Source organism: Dendrobates tinctorius, unplaced genomic scaffold, assembly GCF_039654945.1.
Source record: "Dendrobates tinctorius isolate UK_male_01 unplaced genomic scaffold, ASM3965494v1 ptg000064l, whole genome shotgun sequence".
NCBI lineage: Eukaryota > Metazoa > Chordata > Amphibia > Anura > Dendrobatidae > Dendrobates > Dendrobates tinctorius.
Window position 1 is genome coordinate 14850870 of NW_027361732.1, and position 24991 is coordinate 14875860.

The 24991-nt window shown below is 40.5% G+C and overlaps 1 protein-coding gene across 2 annotated transcripts in view; it reads left to right on the plus strand.

Annotated features, from left to right (window-relative positions):
• Positions 1 to 24991, plus strand: part of VWA8 (von Willebrand factor A domain containing 8) — a 670166-nt gene that overhangs the window by 312644 nt on the left and 332531 nt on the right. For both annotated transcript variants that reach the window (XM_073580317.1, XM_073580318.1), the window contains exon 22: positions 288 to 364. In XM_073580317.1, coding sequence (XP_073436418.1) covers positions 288 to 364 — 77 coding nt within the window. The remainder of the gene's footprint in view (positions 1 to 287; positions 365 to 24991) is intronic.

Genomic DNA, 24991 nt, shown 5'->3' on the forward strand with positions numbered 1-24991 from the left:
TAGGGTACATGGACACATGATTAGTGATGAACCGCTGGCCAAATTGTAATTAATATATGTATTATTCAGTGAGTAGAACTTAGTGCAAGCATGGAAATAGATAAAAAATGTATCCTCTTAGTCATGTCCGCTATATGTTTGATATACCGTAATCTGTTTTTTTTTCAGCATATGAACCATGTTTTTCTAATTGCTTTTCAGTTAGTTTTCTTGTATTGTAGTTTTTTATATCCTGTTATTGATTTTGGTGAGAATGTAATCCATGTAACGTATTTCTGTGCCCACAGGGTGTTGGCAAGAACAAGATTGTGGATAGATTTTTGCATTTGCTAAACCGACCGCGGGAATATTTACAGCTGCACAGGTAATTGTGATTATTATATTGCCAAACTTATTTCTGAAGATTACTGATTATTTTTACCTTCATGGTGTCCATGACATTGTCTTGCATGTGATGTAAAGGACTTCCCTTGTCAGTAGAGAATAGATTATTGTGCTGAGAAGAGAAAAGAAAGATATAGGCAGCACACTATAAATTAGCGGTGAATGGGCCGTGACATAGCTTCCACTGGGGTCATTATTATCTGGAGCTGGAGCCCACATCAAATGCCGTGACACAATCTATGACGTCATAGGTCATGAAGGGGTTAAAAAAGGACTTGGAAACGGGAGGCTGTATATAGAAGGGGCTGAGGAGTGATGTACTTCAGGAGGCTTTATTTACTAGGGACTGATGTAGTGCAGGAGGATTTATATAGATGGGTCAGGGGAATGATGTACTATGGGAAGCTGTATATAGAGGGGCTGAGGAGAAATGTACTGTACAGTCTGGGGCTGAGGAGTGATGCTCTGCAGTAGGCTGAACATATAGAGGAGCTGATAGGAGTGATGCAAAAGGCTGTATGTAGGGAATTGGTGAGGCGTGCTGTGCTGCAGGAGGCCTTATAAGGAGGATCTGAAAGAAAAGATGTACTGTGGCACTGTCAGGAGAGTGAAGTCCGTCTGTTCAGTTCATCTCAATTGACTATGTGATACACCACCTAAGGCAATCTGACAAAGTCTAGACACTACAAGACCTTAAATTAGGCATTCCTATTACACCAGGCTCGCCTTACTGCTCCAACACATGAGCTAAATGGCTCTTAAGAAAATTTGCCTTCCATACACTTTAGATAGGTGTTGGCTGAACAATTGTTCGTTCACCAGCTATCTCTCCCGACTCCCACGTACACGGAGACATTCAGATTGGCCAGATTGGCCAAGCAATGGCTCTCTATAAGAGAGCCATTGCCAAACTCCTCTGGTCGCAGGTTATCTTGGTGCTGGACAAAAGGATTGAACATTGGAGAGCCAATAGGCCAGACACTTCTCTCCACCAGTGACATGTAGGTGAGAGTTAGGAAGCTCCCATACACATTAGACTAATGGCCGATATCTGCCACTTCAGACAACTTTAATGTAATGTGTATGGGGGCCTTTAGAATAAGATTGAAACAAGGGTTCGCTCCAGAGGTACTATTAAATGATGGTAACAGGGGCAAAGGTAGCATAGTGTCCTTCCTTATTATATATAGCACCTATCCATTATTACTGCTTTTGCGCTAAATGAGATGGTGCCAAGTTCTAAAGGTGGAAAAAAGTGTTAAGTAGTTGAGAGCAAGCAAAACAATGGCTGTATTAGAACCACAATCTTGGGCAACAGAAAGTTGTAGAATCTGACAATGGGCAGAGGCAAGGAGAGCCAGAGCTGCAATGTCTCTGCAACACAGTGGAGGGGTGAGGTGAGAGCGCTGATGGGAAATGTAGTATGTGAAGACTTAATTAGCGTGCTTTCACATTGTGTTTAGGCACCCGTTCAGTTTCCCTGTCGGGGCTTATGGCCATGCAAAACAGGATTCGGACGTATGTGCTGACGAGGTCATAGACTATAATGGTGCCAGAAGAGCGAATGCGCGCTCAGCCATACATAATTTTCTAGCGCATATGCCTACTGGAGGAGGACACTCAGACATAGTAGTCTGAATGACAACAGGATGTAAAGAAACAATGGTACAGGCTGAGTTTACTTGCTTAAAATTATTATCCTGCAATATAAATGATCAGTGCTGAGCGACTTATCACACCAGGGATTTTGGAGGTTTTTAGATCTTGGTATAGATCTCAGAAAATGCCTCTAAAATGTTGTGTTTGACCAATTTGTGTCAAATGTATTATTTATTAAAGACTTGGCGCATTGTTGATAAATATGAGGTTTTATTTATTTTTTTTAAATCCTCACCAGTAATAACTTATTTTACAGTAATTTAATAATTTTATAATGGATTATAAAATCGTAGGAAACGCTCAGTAGTTTCTGTGAATGTTGATGTGGTCAGTAATATAATTTGAAGCTATAAACTCTCACTATGTGGTTGGTACATTTTTATTCCAACACTCTATAAAACCTCAGCTGTGTTTAGCTTTATTTTTGTATGAATCGTAAAATGTGTATTTTTGGTCCCTCAAAGCCTTTATTATTTGCTGACGTCTAAGGTTTTATGTAAAAAAAGATGCGTGGGCTTGCCTAAATCTCACATTCAACTCGGCAGGGAAATGTAAGCAGACGAAAATAGATTGTTTTCTTTGAGGCTAAGTATTTTTTAGACTAACTAATAAACAAATTATTATAAGCTTACTGCTACTTTGGGAAAGAAGGGGCACAGAGCATTTCTCGCATATAATTGTCTTGGACTAATGGAAACGATAATTTTCTGAATTTGTAGTATTTTCGACATCTCAATTCTGAATTAAAATGCTGCTTAGTTATAAGGCTATGTGCATACATTGTATTTAAGATGCCAGTGCAACTGCCAAGTTTTTTCCAGTACCGGCAGTCTTTTTGCTGAAATGTGTCTTTTCTGGCTATTTTGCCGTCTTTTTTGTGGTAGCTCCGCCATTGGCATGTTTTTTCTCCACTTACAGTACTTTTTTTCCACAGTTAAGCGGTTAAAATAAATATCAAATGATGGGACGTGCACAGCAGTGTCATTTTTAATTTTGTATATCAAGACATTTAAAAAAAAAAAAAATCTAGTTCTTTAAAGGCCTTAACAGTTGGGTAAATACAGTACATCCTCACACAGACACCATTACAAAGCAAGTTACACTTATTATTTTAGTTAATAACATTAGGCAAAATGAAGAAGTATGATGAAAAATTAACTAAACTAACTACACGCTTAATGATTCCATTTAAAAAGGGCAAGTAGCAGATAGGTGGTACTGCTGATCAAATGCCTTCTATAAAAGCAGAAGTTTTGGCAGTTTCCTAACCTGAAACGTTCAGGCATGTGTTGGCACACAATATACCGTATAAAAAAAAAAAATCACATTTTTTTAAATTTATGAAAAAAGTGACTAAACTCTACAGCTTTCAAAACGCCTTGTTTTTGTTTTTTTCTATGGAGGATATTCACTCATACATTTTGCAAAGTATTTTCACTTTTTTAATGGATTAAATAAAATTTGATGCTTTTAAATATGCTGGAAGCTGGAGCCTTTACCTCTCTTGGACATACATTCATGGCCGAAAGTGTTGGCACCTTTGTAATTGTTTCAGAAAATGTATTATTTCTCCCAGAAAATTATTGTAATTACACGTCTTGTTATACAAATGTTTATTTTCTTTGTGTATATTGGAACAACAGAAAAGAAAGCAGAAAAAAGGCAAATGGGACATACGAAACCTCAAGAATGGGTCGGACAAAATTGTTGATAAATTTCCAAAATAGTGGCTAAACTACTTGTTTCAGGCATGTGATGTTACTTCAAACTCGCCTGTGGCAAGTAACAGGTATGGGCAATATGAAAATCACACCTGAAACCAGATAAAAAGGGGGACAGGTTCAGACAGTGCCGATCCTGGAACATTTGACAGAATGGACTGATGCAGGTCCAGACAGTGCAGATCCTGGAACACTTGGTAGGACAGATACTCGTACAGGTTCAGACAGTATGGATCAGGGAACACTTAACAGGACGGACTGATGCAGGTCCAGACAGTGCAGATCCTGGAACACTTGATAGGACGGACACTGGTGTAGGCTCCGACGGTGAGGCTCAGGTATCGCCGGAGCATTTTCAGGCACAGGTTCCGCCAGAGTAGCTTCAGGTTCAGGTACTGCCGGAGTAGGTTCAGGTTCTGCCAGAGCGGTTTCAGATTCGGGTATCGCTGGAGAGGTTTCAAATTCAGGTACTGCTGGAGACATTTCAGAATTGGGTACTGCCAGGGAGGTTTCGGATTCGGGTGCCGCTGGAGAGGTTTCAGATTTGGGTACCGCTGGAGAGGTTTCAGGTTCAGGTACCACCAGAGCGGTTTCAGGTTCAGGTACCGCATGAGCAATTACATGCTCAAGTACCACCGGAGTGGCTCCAAGTTCAGGTACCACCAGAGCAGTTTCAGGTTCAGGTAACACAGATGACAGGAACGGGTTCTTGTTCAGACTAGGCAGGTTCAGCAGCAGGTTCGGGGTCTAACAGAATAGGTTCAGGAACAGGTTCAGGTACCTGACTTCTAACTGGCAGGGACAAACTAACACTAAAGAGGGCATTGTATAGGCACCTACCTAGAGGGGAGGATGCCTTAAGCACTAAATGCCCCCCAGCTATTGGTTGGGGGCAAATATAGAGTGCACTCACTACCCCTTTAAGAAGTGGGGAGTGCGCGCTCTCGCACTAAGCACTCCGCCTGGAGACCCGAGCACCGTGCACAGGCCCAGGAGCAGGAAGCTCCCCTCTCCTTCTCTGCTTTCATTGACAGAGCCCCACAAGCACTTGCCAATGTGTGAGACTCGGTCACGCCTCTATGATGCAACATCAACTTCCAGAGTCCGTAAATTGACTTGACATCATGGAATATCAATGGTAGCTGTAGCCGGTGCTCACATGATCATCACTGAGCGTGAGAAATAGCGTCGCTCACAGGTAAATATGAAAAAAGAATTTATTTCAGTGGCTTAAATTGATTGTAGTTTACCACCTCTTTAACTTTCTTAATAACAGAAGAATATTAGTGACCAGAAATCAATTTGTCCATGATGAATGGGCTAAAATTTCTCAGAAACATTGCCAGAAGCTAATGTCTGGCTATGCTTCATGCTTCCAGCAACCGATAATAATCAAAGCATGCTTTACAAAGTACAAAAGTTGCTTATCATAAAGGGGTTGAATCAGAAGCGTGGGTAGGGTCTCAGCACTAATGGAGCAAAACACGTCTGACTGGTCACCTGATCAGATATTCATGTTTACAACTTAGATGGCGCACTCTAATTGTTGGTAAACAGGAACAAGAGCAGATGGCCATGCTGTTAGTGAAAATATGTCTCTATTCAAACAGCAACACTGATACTATCGCCATACGGTGACCATATAGTGGTAGATACCAGGTCTGCTGAATATATGAAGAGATTATTTAGAGGTGACATTCTTTCTGATGGAGTTGTTAACGTTTTTCATTTGCCCAAGACCAACATGACAACTTCTTTCATCCATAGATCGTCTGCAGAGTTTACTGCAAAGACACAATTGACGTCTCACATTTCCTGCTTCGTCCCCATCTATTTCCAACCTGCACAAACTACTCATCCTACATTCACCCAGTTGCTGAGCTTTCTGTTGTCATATTTGTCCCTGTTACTCGACCTGCTGCATGGCACAAAAACAGTGCACTTCTGAGTGCAACACATATTAATGCCCACCTTTTTGCTCCTTTCAAATTAAATAAAGCGTCTCATTTGTATCCTCTAGTCTAGATGGTAAAATTGCCCCCTAGAATATATTATTGCCAAGTGCAAGTGCCCTTAGAAAACAGTCCCAAATTCACCCCCCCTTGAAACTAATTATTCACCCTGTATGCCCCTTTGATGGTCACATTGCCCTGAGTGCCCCTATAACAATTCTTCTTAAATGACCATTTAACAATTAAAGGAAACCTGTCACAATGAAAATGCTGAACAATCTGCAGGCATCATGTTATAAAGGTGTATCTCACAAAATTATAATATCATCAAAAAGTGAATTTATTTCATATATTATATAGAGTCATTACAAACAGAATGATCTATTTCAAAAGTTTATTTCTGTTAATGCTGATGATTATGGCTTGCAGCCCATGAAAATCCAAAAGTCATTATCTCAGTAAATTAGAATACTTTATAACACTAGCTTGAAAAAATGATTTTAAAATCCGAAATGTTGGCCTACTGAAATGTATGTTCAGTAAATGCAATAAATACTTGGTCAGGGCTCCTTTTGCATCATTTACTGCATTAATGCGGTGTGGCATGGAGGTGATCAGCCTGTGGCACTGCTGAGGTGTTATGGAAGCCCAGGTTGCTTTGATAGCAGCCTTCAGCTCGTCTGCATTGTTGGGTCTGGTGTCTCTTATCTTCCTCTTGACAATAGCACATAGATTCTCTATGGGGTTAAGGTCAGGCAAGTTTGCTGGCCACTGAAGCACAGTGATACTGTTGTTTGTAAACCAGAAATTGGTACCTTTGACAGTGTGGACAGGTGCCAAGTCCTGCTGGAGAATTAAATTTCCATCTCCAAAAAGCTTGTCGGCAGAGGGAAGCATGAAGTGCTCTAAAATTTTCTGGTAGACGGCTGCGCTGACTTTAGTCTTTATAAAACACAGTGGACCTACACCAGCAGATGACATGGCTCCCGAAACCATCACTGTTTGTATAAACCTCTGTGAAGCACCTGTGGGTTCAAGGAACTCAATACACATCTAGATATGTTCCCTAAGTGTTCTAGTTTCCAGAATGGTGTTGCTTGTGGGGGTGTTTCCACTGTTTAGGCACATTATGGGCTCTCCAAACGCGACATGACATTCAATAAATATTCCAGTAAACAGTTGTTTTCCTCCACATATTGGGTATATCTCAGGAGAAATTGCACAACAAATTGTATGGTGCAATTCCTCCTTTAACCCTTGCGAAAATGCAAAATTTGGAGCTAAAAAAGATTTATCTGGGAAAATTTTTTTTATTTTTTTATTTTCATGGCTCTACATTATAAACTTCTGTGAAGCACCTGTGGGTTCAAGGTGCTCAATACACAGCTAGATAAGTTCCCTAAGGGGTCTAGTTTCCGAAATGGTGTCATTTTTTTGGGGGTTTCCACTGTTTAGGCTCATCAGGGGCTCTCCAAACATGACATGGCAGCCGCTAATTATGCCAGCAAATTTTACATTCAAAAAATGAAATGGCGCTCCTTCCCTTCCAAGCCCCACCGTATGCCCAAACAGTAGATTTCCCCCACATATAGGCTATCTGCATGCTCAGGAGAAATTGCTCAACAAATTGTATGGTCCATTTTCTACTATTACCCTTGCGAAAGTAAAAAAAAAAATTAGGTCTAAAGGAAAATTTTTGTGAAAGAAAAGTAAATATTTATTTTTTCCTTCCACATTCCAAAAATTCCTGTAAAGCATCTGAAGGGTTAAACTTCTTGAATGTGGTTTCGAGTACCTTGAGAAGTGCAGTTTTTAGAATGGTGTCACTTTTGGGTATTGTCTCTCATATAGGTCCCTCAGAGTCACTTCAAATGTGAGGGGGTCCCTAAAAAAGTGGTTTTGCAAATTTTGTTGTAAAAATGCGAAATCGCTAGTCAACTTTAACCCTTAAAACTTCCTAACAAAAAAAAAGAATTTATTTCAAAAATCGTGCTGATGTAAAGTAGATTTGTGGGAAATGTTATTTATTAACTATTTTGTGCGATATGACTCTGATTTAAGAGCATAAAAATTAAAATTTTGAAAAATGCTAAATTTTCGCTAAATTTCCATTTTTTTTTTTTACAAAAAAATACTACTATCATGAAGTACAATATATCACTAGAAAACAGTTTCAGAACCAGTGGGATCCATTGAAGCGTTTTAGAGTAATGACCTTATAAAGTGACATTGGTCAGCATTGTATAAATTGGCCTGGTCAGGAAGGTGAAAACAGGCTTCGGGCGAAGGGGTTAAAAGTGGCATTTTATGTTTAATTTGCAGGAGCCATTTGTGTTGAGCCATTTAAATTGTATTTATTTCATTGGCTTATTGTAAAAAGCAGAACAACTGGAAATTTAGCCTTGTATGGTTTTAACATGTTATGGTGTAACTAAGCAAAACACATCTGTTCCTTAGAATGTGTTAGATTGTTCTTGTTTTACTGGTTTATTGCAACAGCAGAAATAATGATTTTGATTGCAGCTGTATACACACACATACTGTACATATACATCGATTATAACTCCTGGTGCACAATGGAGACTGTGCTATCATTGTGTTATGTTTTTGGTAATATTGTACACTGTATCACTTTGCTGTTTGTGACACCTATTAAAGGACGGTCATAGATCTTTAGAAATCAGGTGTAAAGCTGATTAAGTTTTAATTTTCATACAAATCACTCTCTAATCAAATTATCTTTCGGGGGCTTGATTACCAAATCTAGTTACGGTAATTGAATTATAAAATAATACTTTTAAAAATAACCATTTGAGCACGAATGTATTTTTTCAGCAATTACAGGAAATTAATGAAGGAGTCACCGTATGGTGGTAGGGTCGTTTACGCTGAGATACAACTTTAGTGACTGTCTTCTGCACTATAGATTTATAGACTCTGACACAAAAGAAGTGCAGGTGTAAATTGTGTTAGTAGATCTATTGTGAATGATATTTAAAATACAGTTCAATCTGCAGACAGCATGTTATAGAGCAGGAGGAGCAGAGCAGATTCATATATAGTTTGTTGGCAACCTTTGTTTTATGTATTTAATGATCATTCACACATCCGTGTGTCACAGTCCGAGCTCGGACCATGATTTTGAACTGTCCGCAGGTCACCAGTCTAATGTATGAGGCTGTCAAGTTCAGGTTAGGAGACTTGGACCATGACCCATGGAAATGTGAATTCAGCTTAACGCTCAACTTATTCTGGGCTTTCCAGTCAATTGGTTGGTCCTAATCAGTGACTGACCATTCTCTCTCTCTATCTGTATATATATTATTACAGTATATATCCAATCACTTATACAGTGTATGCTGTTAATGACTTACTAGGAGTGCCCATTTGACATTTGATTCAAAAGCCTAAAGAAGGATTTAAAGGAGCAACGTTTGTTAAAAAAACAAACAAATTGGGCTTTACTCTCCCTCCATGGGTCCAGCGCTGGATCTCCGTTACTAAACCTAGTGTAATGTATTGGCTGTAGGGCTGAAGTCATGCCATCAGTACAGCTGCCAATCACTTAGCTCAACCGTGTAGACAGAATGCCCCACTCAGAGGTGCTGAGCTCCATAATTGGCTGTCATGCTGTCTACAGCAGCAAAGAGTCTGCATTGGGAACCTGGAGACTCTGAAAAGAGACAGCCCCTTCAAGGTTCAGTTACAGTTGTAACATGCATGTCATTTATCTGTAACATTACTTTTTTCTGTGGGATTATGTGTTTTTTAAAGCACCACTCAAGCGTTTTTTTTTCAGTCCCAGAGTGGTTCTTTGAACGCAAGTCCCCTGTCACATACTTTCCCTCCAGCTTCTTCACCGTTTTTCAGCACCGGTCCAGTCCTACGGTGCCATCTTGTGAGCACAGGTTATGACTGGCCGGAACTCAGAAGCTATATCACAAGCTCTAAATGCAAGTCTGAGAGCCAGAATGAAGGCAGAACAAGGCTCTCGTAGACTTACATTGATTAGCGATGTCCGGCTCGCTCCATGAAACACCTGAGCAGCTGGCAGGTCAAACTGCAGGAGACGGACCGGAGCTGTGTCGAAAACAGAGGAAAACGCCAGCAGGTGAATTTCAGATTGGGCAGGGGACTTGGATTTACAGCACCTCTCCAGCGGTGAAATAAAAAAAACTGCTGGAGTGGTGCTTTATGAGTTTTGCAGCTATTGACATGACCTGTATGTAGTTAACAATACCAGACTGGATGACTTGCTATCATCTAAAGCTAGCCACCATATATTGTTTAGAGATGGTAAGTAAAAGACTTTATGAATAAAACATGCATTGCAGAAATGGCATTTTAATGGGATGTTGAATGTGAGTTTGTTGATGTTGAAAAGCCACTTTTTTATTTTAGAAAATAGCTAAGAATCTGATGATTATATAATCACATGCGATTTCTCATAACTAGTGTCATTTTTAGACTACAAATAAAACTGGAACCACGCTTACTTGAAAAAAAAGCACAGTATCTCCAAAATTCTTTGGCTTGAAAAGTTTCCTGTGTGTCAGTATAATACAGTTTGTGAAATTCTTTTCTATGAATTCTCATATTCCTAGCATTACCAGGGCTGAGTTATGAGTGAAACTCTTTAAAGGGAACCGGTCAGCAGGATTGTGCACAGTAACCTACAGACAGTGTCAGGCCGGCGCCGTTATACTGATTAGAATGATACCTTTGTTGATGAAATCCGTCTTGTGGTTGTTGTTTAATCTTTATTTTCAGTTTTGAGTTAATTATATGCTCGTGCTCAAAGGCGATCTGTGGTCCTCTGATTAGGTATTCATACTGATATCTTAGGGCCCCGTCACACATAGCGACTCACCAGCGATCCCGACAACGATATGAACTTGTCAGGATCGCTGGTGTCGCTACATGATCGCTGTTGAGCTTCCAAACTGGCAGCTTTGCCGGCGTTCTGCACCAGCGACGACGAGCGCGGGCGTCGCTGTGTACCTTAGATACCAGCGCGCTGGTGCAGGAAGCTGGTAACCAAGGTAAGCAGCGGGTTTCTAAGCGCCGCGCGGCACTTAGAAACCCGCTGTTTACCTTGGTTACCAGCTCCCTGTACCAGCGTGCTGGTAACAAAGGTACACAGGGTTTCAAAGCGCCGCACAGCACTTAGAAACCCGCTGTTTACCTTGGATACGAGCTGGGAGCTCGCTGGTCGTTTCTCTCCCGCCTGCCACACGCAGCGATGCGTGCTGGCCAGCGGGAGACCAACAACTCAAAAACCCAACAACCCAAAAAAAGTCCAGAGCTTTGAAGAACGATCAGCGATACCCGGCAGGGGGGCCGGTCGCTGATAGATGGCACACACAGCGATCTCGCTGGTGAGATCGCTGTTGCATCACAAAACTTGTGACTCAGCAGCGATCTCGCTAGCGAGATCGCTGTGTGTGACGGGGGCTTTAGGACAGGTCACTTCCCTGCCTGTCAGACACTGATCTGATGCTCTTGCAATGCAGTAACATTGCAGAGTATCAGATCAGTGATCTGATACTGTACAGTGATGTTGCATCCTGGGACAATGTAAAAAAAAAAAAAAGTTATTAAAAAGTGTAAAACTATATATATATTTTTTTTAAAAATCCCCAAATAGAGGGCAGAAAAAAGAAGCAAATATTTTTCCAATAAATATATTTATTTACGTAGATACAAAAATAAATTAAAAAAATACACATACGGTATTTGATATCACCGTGTCCGTAACAACCTGCTCTATAAAACTGTCCCACTGATTAACTCCTTCAGTGAACACTGTAGAAAAAAAATGAGGCAAAAAAACAATGCTTTATCATCATACAGCCGATCAAAAAGTTGAATAAAATGCGATCAAAAAGGCAAAATGTACCGTAAATAAAATTGGTACCACTGAAAGCATCATCTTGTCCCGCAAAAAACAAGTCACCATACAGCTCCATCAGCAGAAAAATAAAGTTATAGCTCTCAGAAAAAAGTGATAGAAAATTTTTTTTGCTGTAAAATTGTTTTTATTGTGTAAAAAAGCGCTAATAAATAAAAAAAAAAGATATAAATGGGGTATCATTGTAATTGTACTGAGCAGAAGAGTAATGCTGCATTATCAATTTTACAACACGCGGAATGGTCTTAAAAAAAAAATCAAATCCTGAATTGCTGATTTTTGTTCATTATACCTCCCAAAAATCAGTATAGAAGGCGATCAAAAAAAGTAATGTCTGCAAATGGTACCAATAAAAACATCAATTCGTCCTGCAAAATAATCAAGTCATCGCATGACTGTGGGCCAAAATATGGAAAAAATTATTGCACTCAAAATAAGGGAATGCATAAACTACTTTTATTGTGTGACAGCAGTCAAACATAGAAAACAAGTATAAATTTGGTATCTCTGTAATCTCACCGACCCGAAGAATAAAGTCGTCTAATCACTTATACCGCACGAGGAATGGCTTAAAAGATAATAAAACCATTTCTTCACCTGCTATTGATTTTTCCTTTATGACTCCCAAAGATCACGGTAAGGTCCGGGCACATTATCCTGCACTCTGCACGGAGCGCTTACACTGGGGCTTCAGTGTAAATCTCTGAAATACATGATTCAGTCATAACCTCTGGCAGAAGCTTCCCTATAATGAAGCAGATGGAGTCACTGTGGACGCCATCTGACCTGTGATCCGGCGGTGTCCATCTTTTTAGGCGAGCATAAAAGTGCGGTCGACCACAGTTTTGTGCATTTCTCAAAAGGAGACCGCTGAACAGAGGCCAGACTGATTCCACAGTAACTCTGCTGCCTCTTTATAGTGAGTGGATCCCTCAGGGGTTTCATCTGAATCATGTCACTCGGAGATTTAGATGGAAACTCCAAAGTAAGTGCTCAAGGATAAATGTGATCCCAAACGTTATGTAAAATGTTCCCAATAAAAGCTTTAATTCAATCCACAAAAATAACGAGTCCCTGCTCAGGTCTGTCATCTGTTAAAGGAAATATAGGTGGCTTCCACGTTACCGGTAGCATAAAGGCTCTGGAAAAGCAAAATGGCTCCTCGCCCCTCAAAAAAGATAAAGCATATTCTCAAAAACAAATGCCCCCCCCCTTCCTTCTGAACCCCAGTGAGTCTAAATCACATATAGCGCCCACATGTTTGGCATTTCTGTAGTTATGAGAGCCCGCCTAATTTACAACTGCGTGTCTCCAGAAGCATGAGCTGGGCGTAACTTACTGGACACTACAATGTACTGAGCACTACAATGGCAGTTGGCAATTTTCACTAAGCGATATCCACTTTTTTCGAAAATACCCATGGAGTCAAAATCATCACTACACCTGTAGATAAATTTCCAAAGGGGTATAATTTCCAAAATGGGGTCACTTGAGGGGGGATTCTGCTTTTCTAGCAATTAGGGGCTCTGTACATGGAGTCCGCAAACTGTTCTAGGAAAATCTGTTCTGCAGGAGGCAAATAGTGCTCTGTCCTGACCCGAGTCTCTCCGTAAGGCTAAGCAGTACTGTACAGCCATATATATGGGGTATTTCTACATTCAGCCGAAATTGTGGGACAAATTTTGGTGTTATATTTAACCATTTGCCAGTATGAAAAATTTGGAGCTAACACGCAATTTTGGTGGTAAAAATGTAATTGTTTTTTCTTGACTTCCCAATGGTATAAAATTCTGTGACACTTCTGTGGCGGCAATATGAATACTGCACCCCTAGATGAATTCATTGAGAGGTTTAATTTGTAAAATGGGGTCACTTATGGGAGGGGTTCTGCTGTTCTGGCACCTCAGATGCTCTGCCAATGTTTCATGGCACCCTCAAACCAGTTCAGCAAAATCTGCACTGTAATATATATTTCCTTTCTGAGCTTTGCACTGAGAATCACTGAGATTCATTGAAGCATTCCAGAGTTAATACCTCATAAAGTGACAGTGGTTAGAATTGAAAAATGCCTGGTCAGGAAGGTGAAAACAGGCTTTGAGGTGAAGGGGTTAAAGCTATTGTAAGTAAAAAGAAGCTCTGTAAAAAAAAAAAATGACTTTAAGATTAGATTTTTTTTTGCTATGCACACACTTTTTGTATTGAGATTATGACTATTACTTGACAGGTGCAGTTTACAGGTTTGCACTAAGTTAAATGCATCTGAATTCAGTGGCCCCAATTCATCAAGATGGGGGCATGTCAGTCTCCCCTGATTCATTTATTCACGCAGGTGCGTGCCTCTTAATGAATTGGGAGTATGTGACAAGTGGCACGCATCAAGCCAGAAATTGGGGTACGTGCACACGCTGCAGATTCCGCTGCGTTTCCGCAGCGGTTTTGGCCGCTGCGGACCCGCAGCAGCTTTAGCTGCGGTGTACAGTACCATTCAAATGAATGGGGGAAAAAAACCGCTGTGCCGGCGCTGCGGAAAAATCCGCGCGGATTTGCTGCGGTTTTGAATCCGCAGAAAGAATTGCATGTCAATTCTTTCTGCGGAAACCGCTGCGGGTTCCTATCTCCACCATTGTGGAGATAGTGAATCCGCAGGACCAAACCGCAGGCAAAACCGCAGATAATCCGCAGGTCTTTTGACCTGCGGATTATCTGCGGTTTTTGCAAAATCCGTGCGGATTAATCCGCACACACCCTTAGGGGCTGGAGAAAGATAACTGACCTAAGGAATGCCACAGCTCGTCATAAATTAGATGAATTGTGGCCCTCAACCCCCGCCATGCCCGTTTCTTGCTCAAATTTTGAGTTAAAATGTGATTGGCTAATTATTTACACAACCACATCCCCAAGAGGGTGTTTATAATTATGCTACCACATTTTTTGTAGGTTTGTTATTTTCATAATTCCCGAAAAAAGTATTTGTTTTTCAATTGATTTGTTTTACATAATAACAAACTGGTATTTTAACAGGGGTGTGTAGACTTTTTATATGCGTGGGATATGCCATAAGTTTCTAATGAATGCAGCACCCATTAATTGAACCTGTGCCTATCTCAAGAACAGGCAAGCATGATGTGCTATTTTTTTAACTCACATGGAAGTAGATTGTGAGAGCTATGCATGTATGGCCACGTCTGCAACGCAAGATGAAGCCTTATTCATGAAATAGATGCTTATCCCACATCCGGATTCACACCTAATAGTCAGTTTTTTCCCCTCGCCTACTATCACTCAATGTTAACTTCCTCTCTTTGTTTACCAAGTTGGCCTTTTCTTCCTACCGTAATTGTAGAGATGTTGTGTGCACATATCAAATATAGTATATCCCCTTGCTGCCTTTGGCACCACCATTTTTCTGATACTGTGTTTTGGATTCAAAAGTGTGACCTTATTTTATCCTGTATGTACAGTTGTGCTCAAAAGTTTACATACCCCTGCAGAATTTTTGCTTTCTTGGCCTTTTTTCAGATAATATGAAAGATAACACCAAAACTTGTCAAACTATTGTGTTTTCTCTGTTTAAATCATAATGACAACCCAAAACATCCAAATGACCCTGATCAAAAGTTTACATACCCTGGTAATTTTGTCCTCATAACATGCACAGAAGTTGACACAAATGGGTTTGACTGGCTACTAAAGGTAATATCCTCACCTGTGACCTGTTTCCTTGTAATCTGTGTGTGTGCATAAAAGCTGAGTGAATTTCTGGGATCCAGACAGACTCTTGCATCTTTCATCCAGCCACTGACGTTTCTGGATTGTGAGTCATAGGGAAAGCAAAAGACGTCAGCGGATCTACGGGAAAAGGTAGTTGAACTGTATAAGGCTAGTTTCACACTAGCGTTTATGAGCGCAGCGACGGCCTGCGCACGGCCGCCGCTAAGCCCCGCCCCCTGCCGCCCCTCCGCCGGTAGCTCCGCCTACCGGCGCATGACGCTGCATGCGCCCTGCGTCCCCTATCTTTATCACTGGGGGCGCAGGCCGTGCGCAGTATGCGTTTGGCGGCGCATGCGCCTTTTTGACGGTGCGCCGGCGCAACCAAACTGCAGCAGGTTGCGTTTGGCGCAGGTCGGTGCACCGTCAAAAGGACGCATGCGCCGCCAAACGCATACTGCGCACGGCCTGCGCCCCCAGTGATAAAGATAGAGGACGCAGGGCGCATGCAGCGTCATGCGCCGGTAGGCGGAGCTACCGGCGGAGGCGCGGCAGGGGGCGGGGCTTAGCGGCGGCCGTGCGCAGGCCGTCGCTGCGCTCATAAACGCTAGTGTGAAACTAGCCTAAAACAGGAAAGGGATACAAAAAGATATCCAAGGAATTGATGATGCCAGTCAGCAGCGTTCAGTGATTAACAAATGGAAAATCAGGGGCTCTGTAAAAACAAAACCATGGTCAGGTAGACCAACAAGAATTTCGTCCACAACTGCCAGGAAAATTGTTCGGGATTCAAAGTAAAACCCACAAATAACATCAGCTGAATTACTTGACTCTATGAAAACTAACGGTGTGGCTGCTTCAAGATGCACAATAAGGAGGCACTTGAAGAAAAATGGTCTGCATGGTCGAGTCACCAGAAGAAAGCCATTACTGCGTAAATGCCACAAAGTATCTCGCCTAGAATACGTAAAACAGCACAGAGACAAGCCTCAAAACTTCTAGAACAAGGTAATTTGGAGAGACCAAAATTGAACTCTTTGGCCACAACCATAACGTTACATTTTGAGACAGGTCAACAAGGCCTATGATGAAAGGAACACCATTCCTACTGTAAAGCACGGAAGTGAATCGCTGATATTTTGGGGATGTTTGAACTACAAAGGCACAGGAAACTTGGTCAAAGTTGAAGAAAATATGAATGCAGCAAGTTATCAGCAAATACTGCTGCGCATGGGACGTACTTGGATGTTCCAATATGACAATGATCCAAAACACAAGGCCAAGTCGACCTGTCATTGGTTACAGCAGAACAAATGAAGGTTCTGGAGTAGCCATCTCAGTTTCCTGACCTAAATGTCATTGAGCCACTCTGGGGAGATCTCAAGTGCACAGTTCATACTAGACAGCCCAGGAATTTACAGGAACTGGAGGCTTTTTGCCAAGAAGAGTTGGTAGCTTTACCATTTGAGAAAATAAAGAACCTCATCCACAACTACCACAAAAGACTTCAAGCTGTCATTTATGTTATAGGGGGCAATACACAGTATTAAGAAATGGGGTATGTAAACTTTTGATCAGGGTCATTTGGATGTTTTGGCTTGTCATTATGATTTAAAAAGAGAAAACACAGTAGTTTGACAATAAATTGCTTCACCCAACCACTAACCATAAGTGGAGAAAGAGTTTTGGTGTTATCATTCATATTCTCTGAAAAAAGGGCAAGAAAGCAAAAATTCTGCCGGAGTATGTAAACTTTTGAGCACAACTGTATACCTTAAATGTAAAAGATAGCAATATAATTTGGTGTATAAATCTAAGTTAGGATTACGGTAGATCCTTCAGGATAAAGCAGAAAATATACTCTTGGCACTGAATATACTGTACGTCTTCCATACAGAGCCATATTACTGCTGATTAAGTGCAGCCTAGAGCAGTGTGGAACCTGATAAGACCTAATGTTCTTTTAACACAATTTATGCAATAAAACTGAGTTTAGTAATTGAGAATTTCCATGAAACCTGTAACGCCAGCTGCTACCTTGACAAAGCATGTGGGATTCAACAGAAGAGGCCTAATGTATATGATGCATACATTGTGTAATCAACACCCTGATTCATCACTTGTTTGTTTTTTTAAGTCACTTTTCTTTTTTGACTTGTTTTATTCGCTCACGTATTTTTTTTTTGTGCCACATTCTTTAAAATGGCGCACACTGGGGGAACTGGAGTACATTTGTGACAGCTTTGCTACTTTTTGAAAAGTTTCAATTGATGAAACCTATTCTGTCCCCGGGGCCTGTGGCTGCAAATATGGCTCTGTGAGATGCTGGATCCCTTCACCTTACTTACAATTGGCGACGGTCACAGATAGCTCAACTCAGCTGCCGGCACACATGTTATGAAGAATCCAGAAGAGACTTTGATTTCTTTAAGAATTCTTTTTGAATGCATACAAACAGCAGCAGGTAAAAGACTTTCTTCAGACAGGCTGAAAACACATGTGCTTCTAGTGAAGCCAAGATGGAGAATGAGACACAGGGGAAGAAGAAGGAAGTGACATCACACCCAGAAGAGGGAGACAGAAGGGACAAACTTGATGGAGAGGGAGGATTTCAACTATGCAAAACACAGGAACACATAGCAACAATAAAACAATATGAGAGACTGCAATACAGCATGTAAAATGCACAGGCCAGTCTGTAAAATGTCTCATTCATGGGACATAACAAAACCGATGTAAAGTCTTGAAACGCTACATTTCATCCACCATAGCGAATATAAGAAAAACAAAGAAACAAGACAAAAAGACATGCTCAAATAATGATTTGGGCTATAGCATAGTCTGTATAGATTTGATTGCCGGTATGTGACACTTAAGGGCCTGTCACACTAAGCGATATCGCTAGCAATATCGCTATGACGTCACTGGTTTTTGTGACGTTATATAGTGATATTGCTAGCGATATCGCTATGTCTGATACTTAACTCCGACCGCTCCCCCGCTGGTTATCACTGATCGCGTGAGAACGTCCTGGGCCGTTTCTCATCGGCCGCTTCCTGCTGTGACGACGAGCGACGCGTGGAGCCGGGCGGGAGGACGTCTTCATCGCCGCGTATGACACGTAAGTAGCGACCCCCGACCCCTGCTATGTCTCTGGTGAGATCTGCCTGTGTGGCAGCTCACTAGCGACCACATAGCGATGTACCAGAGATCCTGACTGCGTCATATCGCTGGTCGGGATTGCTGGTACATCGCTAAGTGTGACAGTACCTTTAAACAGAAAAAGACCAGAGGAACAAAACTAGGCCAGTGATGGGTGGATTTCAGTGACCGTACAGCAGAACATAGACAGTATTATTTAACTTGGGTAATACACATTTTGGATGCACGCACATCTTGCTAGTAATTTTTTTTATATATTTTTTTTTTTTAATTCCCAGTCCATTACCGATACATAAAGACCTACAGGAACACTTGGCACCTAATTTTGGGATTTTTTTTTTCTGTTAAAAGTTTAAAATGTTTTCATTGATTATTTTTTTTTCCTGATGCTGTGGCAGATTTTGTCATTAATAACTGAGCTGACAATTCTTTAGGACGCTTCAGTTTATAACCCACTCTCTATTTTATACATACAAGTAAAATAATAAATAACGCCACTGCAAATAACATCTGAAAAGTCGCCAAAAAAGGCGCCAACATTTTCCTAAAGCGTCTTCTGCTTAAAAAAACTTAGCAGGTTCTCTAAGTTTAAAAGTCTTTGTGTGCACATGGTCTAATCATTTGGGCCTAATGGTTCATTCACACAGTTCTTTTGCCAAGTTTTTAAAAATATATTCTGCTCTGAAATCCACATCAAAACCCTCTTCACTTACTCTTTGAAAAAAGCTTCTTTGATTTTACTTTGGTAAAGCTCCTATTGTGCCCACAGTGCTGTTTTAATCATGTAATTTCGAGCATTTCCCAGTAAAATTAATGAGAATCTTATTCAAAAAATATTTTAAGAAATTTTTTTCTACAAGCATTAGATATAAAATCCATTTCTAAATAGTCATGAAAAAACTACAGTCTGTATACCCTATTGAGGATAAGGTCATAGATGCATTTGGGCCAACTTTCCATAGCATAGGGTTATCTGTTTACTGCCTAATATTTCACAACTCCCAGAAACTGCAGTAGAGCGACTCGCAGATATGGAAGGTCCATGCCTAATTCGCATACTCCGTTCTGTAGTGCCAAATCGTCAAGAGACCCCATAGGTGTCCCCACAGTGGACCATTAATACTTGCCAGACCCGGCTCCTCAGCTGCTTGTCACACGTTGTTAACCTGCCTCGCAAGCATTCTTGTTTCCATTTGTTTGGAGGCTGTACAGAATTGCATCGCGGACACCCTTGTTCTAGAGCAAATGTGAACAGATTCATAGATTTGTCACTGAATACAGATATTTGTAGTCTGGAAGGTTTGGTTTAACCTTATCACAATAATTGGCCCTACCACATTGAGATTTTCTTATTACCTTGCTCTGGATCAATACTGTGCAGTAATAGATTGAACTGTATGGACTTCACTAGCAGATGATTTGCGGTATCTAGAAGTGGTCACTGAACAGTATGACATCTCTGTGCTGCTCTGCTCTGCATGCTGTTTGTCTAAGGCAATAGGAAAAATAGAAGTGGATCCATCTCAGTCACAGGGCTTATTTAAAAATTTGAAATTTTTTTATTGGATGATCCTTAAAAAATTCAAAATGACTAAACAGACATCTCAGATGGCACAGCAATGACAGGGGGTGGTGTGTAATGAGACCATACGCGTTTCGCGCAACACGGCTCTTGAACACTGGTTACAAAGTGAAATACAAACAAGGATTAAAATATACTAATGCACTAATGAGGAAACACAAAACACATGGGAAGGTATAAGGAAACAGACAATGACAAAGGAGCAAGGTGCACAATTGCAAGCAGCGGAGTAAACGATTAAAAGACAAGTAAAGATATGGTACAAAAAATTCAAAATATACTTGATATGTATCAGAAAAATGTATGTATATAATTTGATCTGGAAAAATTCACCAAAAAGGGGAGAATAATAATGACCTGTATGGCATCAATACCAAATTTTTCACAATAGGAAACAACCATTTTGTATTAGCAAAAAAAAAAACAACAAAAAACACTTTTTATATATGAATTACCGGCTTTTCTCCTATCTATCTATCTATCTATCTATCTATCTATCTATCTATCTATCTATCTATCTAATATAAATACATATATAGATGTCAGTGACACACACACATATATATGTATTTATATTAGATAGATAGCTAAGCTGGCAATTCATATGCGGCTATAATCACACTGACAGCTCAAAAAAGAATAGATAGAATAGATGTATACACATAGAATACATAGATATATACATGTCAGTGACAGACACATATATATCTGTGTATTCTATGTGTATATATCTATACTATCTGTTTTATTCTAACATGTCAGTGTGATTATACAGTAGCCGGAGATGAATTGCCGGCTTTTTTCAAAGGACACCGGTGCGTATAATTCGGACAGCACTCGCATGGTGCAAGTGCTGTCAGATATTTTATCGCACCCATTGACTTGCATTGGCGATTTTCACCTGAAAATCACAGCAAATCGCAGCATGCTGCGATTTTTTTTCTCAGTCCGATTTCGGATGAGAAAAAAAATTGCAAGTGAGATGTCACCTATTGACTATCATTGGTCAGAGTGCAATCCGATTTTCTCTCCAGTGAGTATGAGCCCTAAAAGCGAGTGACAGCGTAGTAGGAATGGCTAAATTGTACTTGTTAATCTCTTATACAACTTTCTGCATCTCCAGCAGGCACAGGCAGGCAGAAAAATCTGTAACCAGGCTAAATCACACTGTCAGCAGTGCCGCCTGGCCACGTGACCCTACTCTTAACAAGCTTCTTTTCTTCTGGCTTTTTTGTGTAGCTCTGCAGTGGCATCATTTTTGTTCTGGTTATGTAACAAGCCTATTAATTTACAAACCCTTATCTCTTCTGACAAAGCTGCGTCTTGGAACTAACAAGTAGTCAGATGTGGATACAAAATCCTAGAAAGATTGCTAAAATCTTGTTGTTAGCTATAAGTACCATATATTTTTTCATGTAGCATCTTTGGATATTGCATTATTTTTCTCATATTGTATTTTCCTTTTTTATTCTGCAACAATATGAATATGTATTTCACATTATGTAAAGGCAGTAGTTCATTCTAATATCGTTGTTTAAAGGAAATCTGTCAAAAACCCCGAAAAAAGTGCTCTGCGCCCTCTATAATATGTTGCTTGTACAGCAAGTTTCTCAAAAAAGAGCCTTTGTGTGGAGATGGGAAAGAGAGTTAGGTCACTCTTTTTCTGACTCCCAAACTAACCTAATATATACATTTTCATATAGCCCTTCACACTGTGTGAGAGCTCAAGAAAATAGCTATAAAATATTGACTCACTGGTATACAACACCCCTCATGTTGCACAAATGGCTTCCCACCTTGTCGAACTTGTGTTGGAGATGCGAGAAGGACAGAGGGTCATATCTACATATGTGGTGGTCCTGTCACATTCACAACAAAACCTTCCAAATGCAAGCACCACACCTCAAATCAACTCCAGGCCTTTTATCTGCTTAATTGAGGATGACATAACGAAGGGATTGCCCACACCTGTCCATGAAATAGCCTTGGAGTCTATTGTCCAATTACTTTTGGTCCCTTTAAAAACAGGGTGGCACATGTTAAGGAGCTGAAACTCCTAAACCCTTCATCCAATTTTAATGTGGATACCCTCAAATGAAAGCTGAAAGTCTGAACTTCAACTGCATCTGAATTGTTTTGTTTAAAATTCATTGTGGTAATGTCTAGAACCAAAATTAGAAGAATGTTGTCTCTGTCCAAATATATATGGACCTAACTGTAAGTGATTAGGCAGCTTTATTCTTCAGGTCGGTGCGATTACAGCTATACCAGATTTATATCGGGTTTTTATAATTGGCTGCTGTCACACACTAAAAGATGCTTTTTATTGAGAAAAAAATTGTTTTTGCTTCACTACATTTCGAGATTTATAATTTTTCCATATTTCCATATTTTGCCCCACAGTGTCATGTAAGGGCTTGATTTTTACGGAACGATTTAACGTTTTTATTGGTACCATTTTCGGGCACATGACATTTTTTAATTGCTTTCTATTCTAATTTTTGGGAGGCAGAATGAACAAAAACCAGCAATTTAGGAATTTTAGGGGGCGGGGCTTATGCCGTTCTGTGTGTGGTAAAAGTGATAAGGCAATACAGCAATACCCCATATATATCTTTTTTTCTGTTTGTTTTTTTTATAGGTTTTGGCATTTTTACACAATAAAAACTATTTTATATACAAAATAATTATTTTTGCATCGCTTTATTCTGAGAGCTATATCTTTTTTTATTTTTCAAAAATAAAGCCGCTGTATGGTGGCTTGTTTTTTTGCGGGATAAGGTGACATTTTCAGCGGTATTGTTTTTTCATACAAATTTTTTTTTAGATACAATATCTTTTGATTTTTTATTATTTATTTATTTTACTCATTTATACATTTATATAGCACAATTAATTCCCCAGCGCTTTACAGACATTATCATCACTGTCCCCGATGGGGCTCATAATCTAGATTCCTTATCAGTATGTCTTTGAAATGTAGGAGGAAACCCACGCAAACACGGGGAGAACATACAAACTCCTTGTAGATGTTGTCCTTGGTGGGATTTGAACCCAGGACCCCAGAACTGCAAGGCTGCAGTGCTAACCGCTGTGCCACCCATATTATGTATGATTTTTTAAATATATTTTTACAATTATTTAAAACATTTTTTTTTTTACTTTTTTACTTTGTCCCACTATGGGACTCTCATTTTTTGCAGGCTGATTGCTTGTACAGCGTGGGGATGCAGCAGCATCCCTATGCTGTATATAACCTGTCAGCTCTGCACTGACAGAGAAAGTTGCTGATCATGCACTGTGCATGATCAGCAAGTTACCTAATTCTGGTGACCCGGATGTTGTCATGACGACATCGGGTTACCATGACAACGATCGGGACCCTGCGTGACTCTCCGGGGTCTCCAATCCAAAGGCAGAGGGGCTGTTCCATCGCAGCATTTCGGGGGTTTAAGTACGATCACCCACACACCACCCGTGTGTGTGGATGATCAAAATGACATAATAATCTGTCACTGGTCAAATATGCCCCAGGGCACAAGGACTGATTATTATGTCAGATGTCCGAAAGGGATTAAGGATCTACTCCTATACTTTCACTTTTTCTAAGACTCTAAAGGGCCTTTCACACTAAGCAATATCGCTATGTCACTGGTTTTTGTGACGTTATAGCGATATTGCTAGCGATATCGCTATGTCTGATACTTACCTCCGACCGGCTCCCCCGCTGGTTATCGCTGATCGCGCGAGAACGTCCTGGACCGTTTCTTGTCGTCAGCTTCCTGCTGGGCTTCCTGTGGCGACGAGCGATGTGTGGACGCGGGCGGGAGGACGTCAGGATCGCCGCGTCTGACAGGTAAGTAGCGACCCCCGACCCCTGCTATGTCACTGGTGAGATCTGCCTGTTTGGCAGCTCACTAGCGACCACTTAGCGATGCACCAGCGATCCTGACTGTACAGTGTGACAGTACCTTAAGATAAAGAAATTCCTGATACTCCTTATCTCAAAACATACAAAATTACATTTTGGAAAGCAAGGAGATGTATGTAGAATAACCAAAATGGAGTCAGGATTGATAAATCCTGCTGTCACATCCTGCACATGGGCTAAGTGATACCGTGAATCAGAAGAATTATACTATTTATTTTCTTTCTTTCTTTATTTTACTCATTTATATAGCGCCATTAATTCCACAGCGCTTTAGAGACATTATCAGCATTGTCTCCGATAGGGCTCACAATCTAGATTCTCTATCAGTATGTCTTTGGAGTTTAGGAGGAAACTGGAGAACCCGGAGGATACCCACGCAAATACTACATTACTAATTGTAAAAAAAGTATGTGCTAATACTGTTATTATTGCTCCTACTACATATTGGGATAGGGTTTTGGAGGTTTTAGTACCCCTTTAATTTATAAAACCAGAGTAGCAAAGCAAGCTACATTGTTTCTGCAATTTGGGAGTTACGCCAACAAGGTAGCTCGTTGTTTCCATGATTTATTTCTATGGGACTCTCCTAAGCGGTGTAGTACAGCTGCACTCATCATTTTTAGTAACCCCAACTCTGGTATCCAGTACCTAGAAGCAGTTATTTGGATCTCAGCCATGAAAGGTAGAGATGGGAATAACCATTTCATTCATGCAATCAAACTCCTTAGATACAGACATAAATAAAATGTCTGGGAAATCGGATAAGGTTTTCAGTTTATGTTCCGATTTACCCCTAATATTATGTAAGTGCCATAGTAGACATATAGGTAACGGACTCATCCATTAAACCGTATCGTATAATTGCAGGAATCATGGCAGCCGTGAGATATTTCTTGTGTTGGCTTCTGCTGTGTGCGGAGTTATTTTCAGGCTGCTCGGATTGGAATGTTCAGTAGGGAAGAGGTTGCTAGACGGCAAACC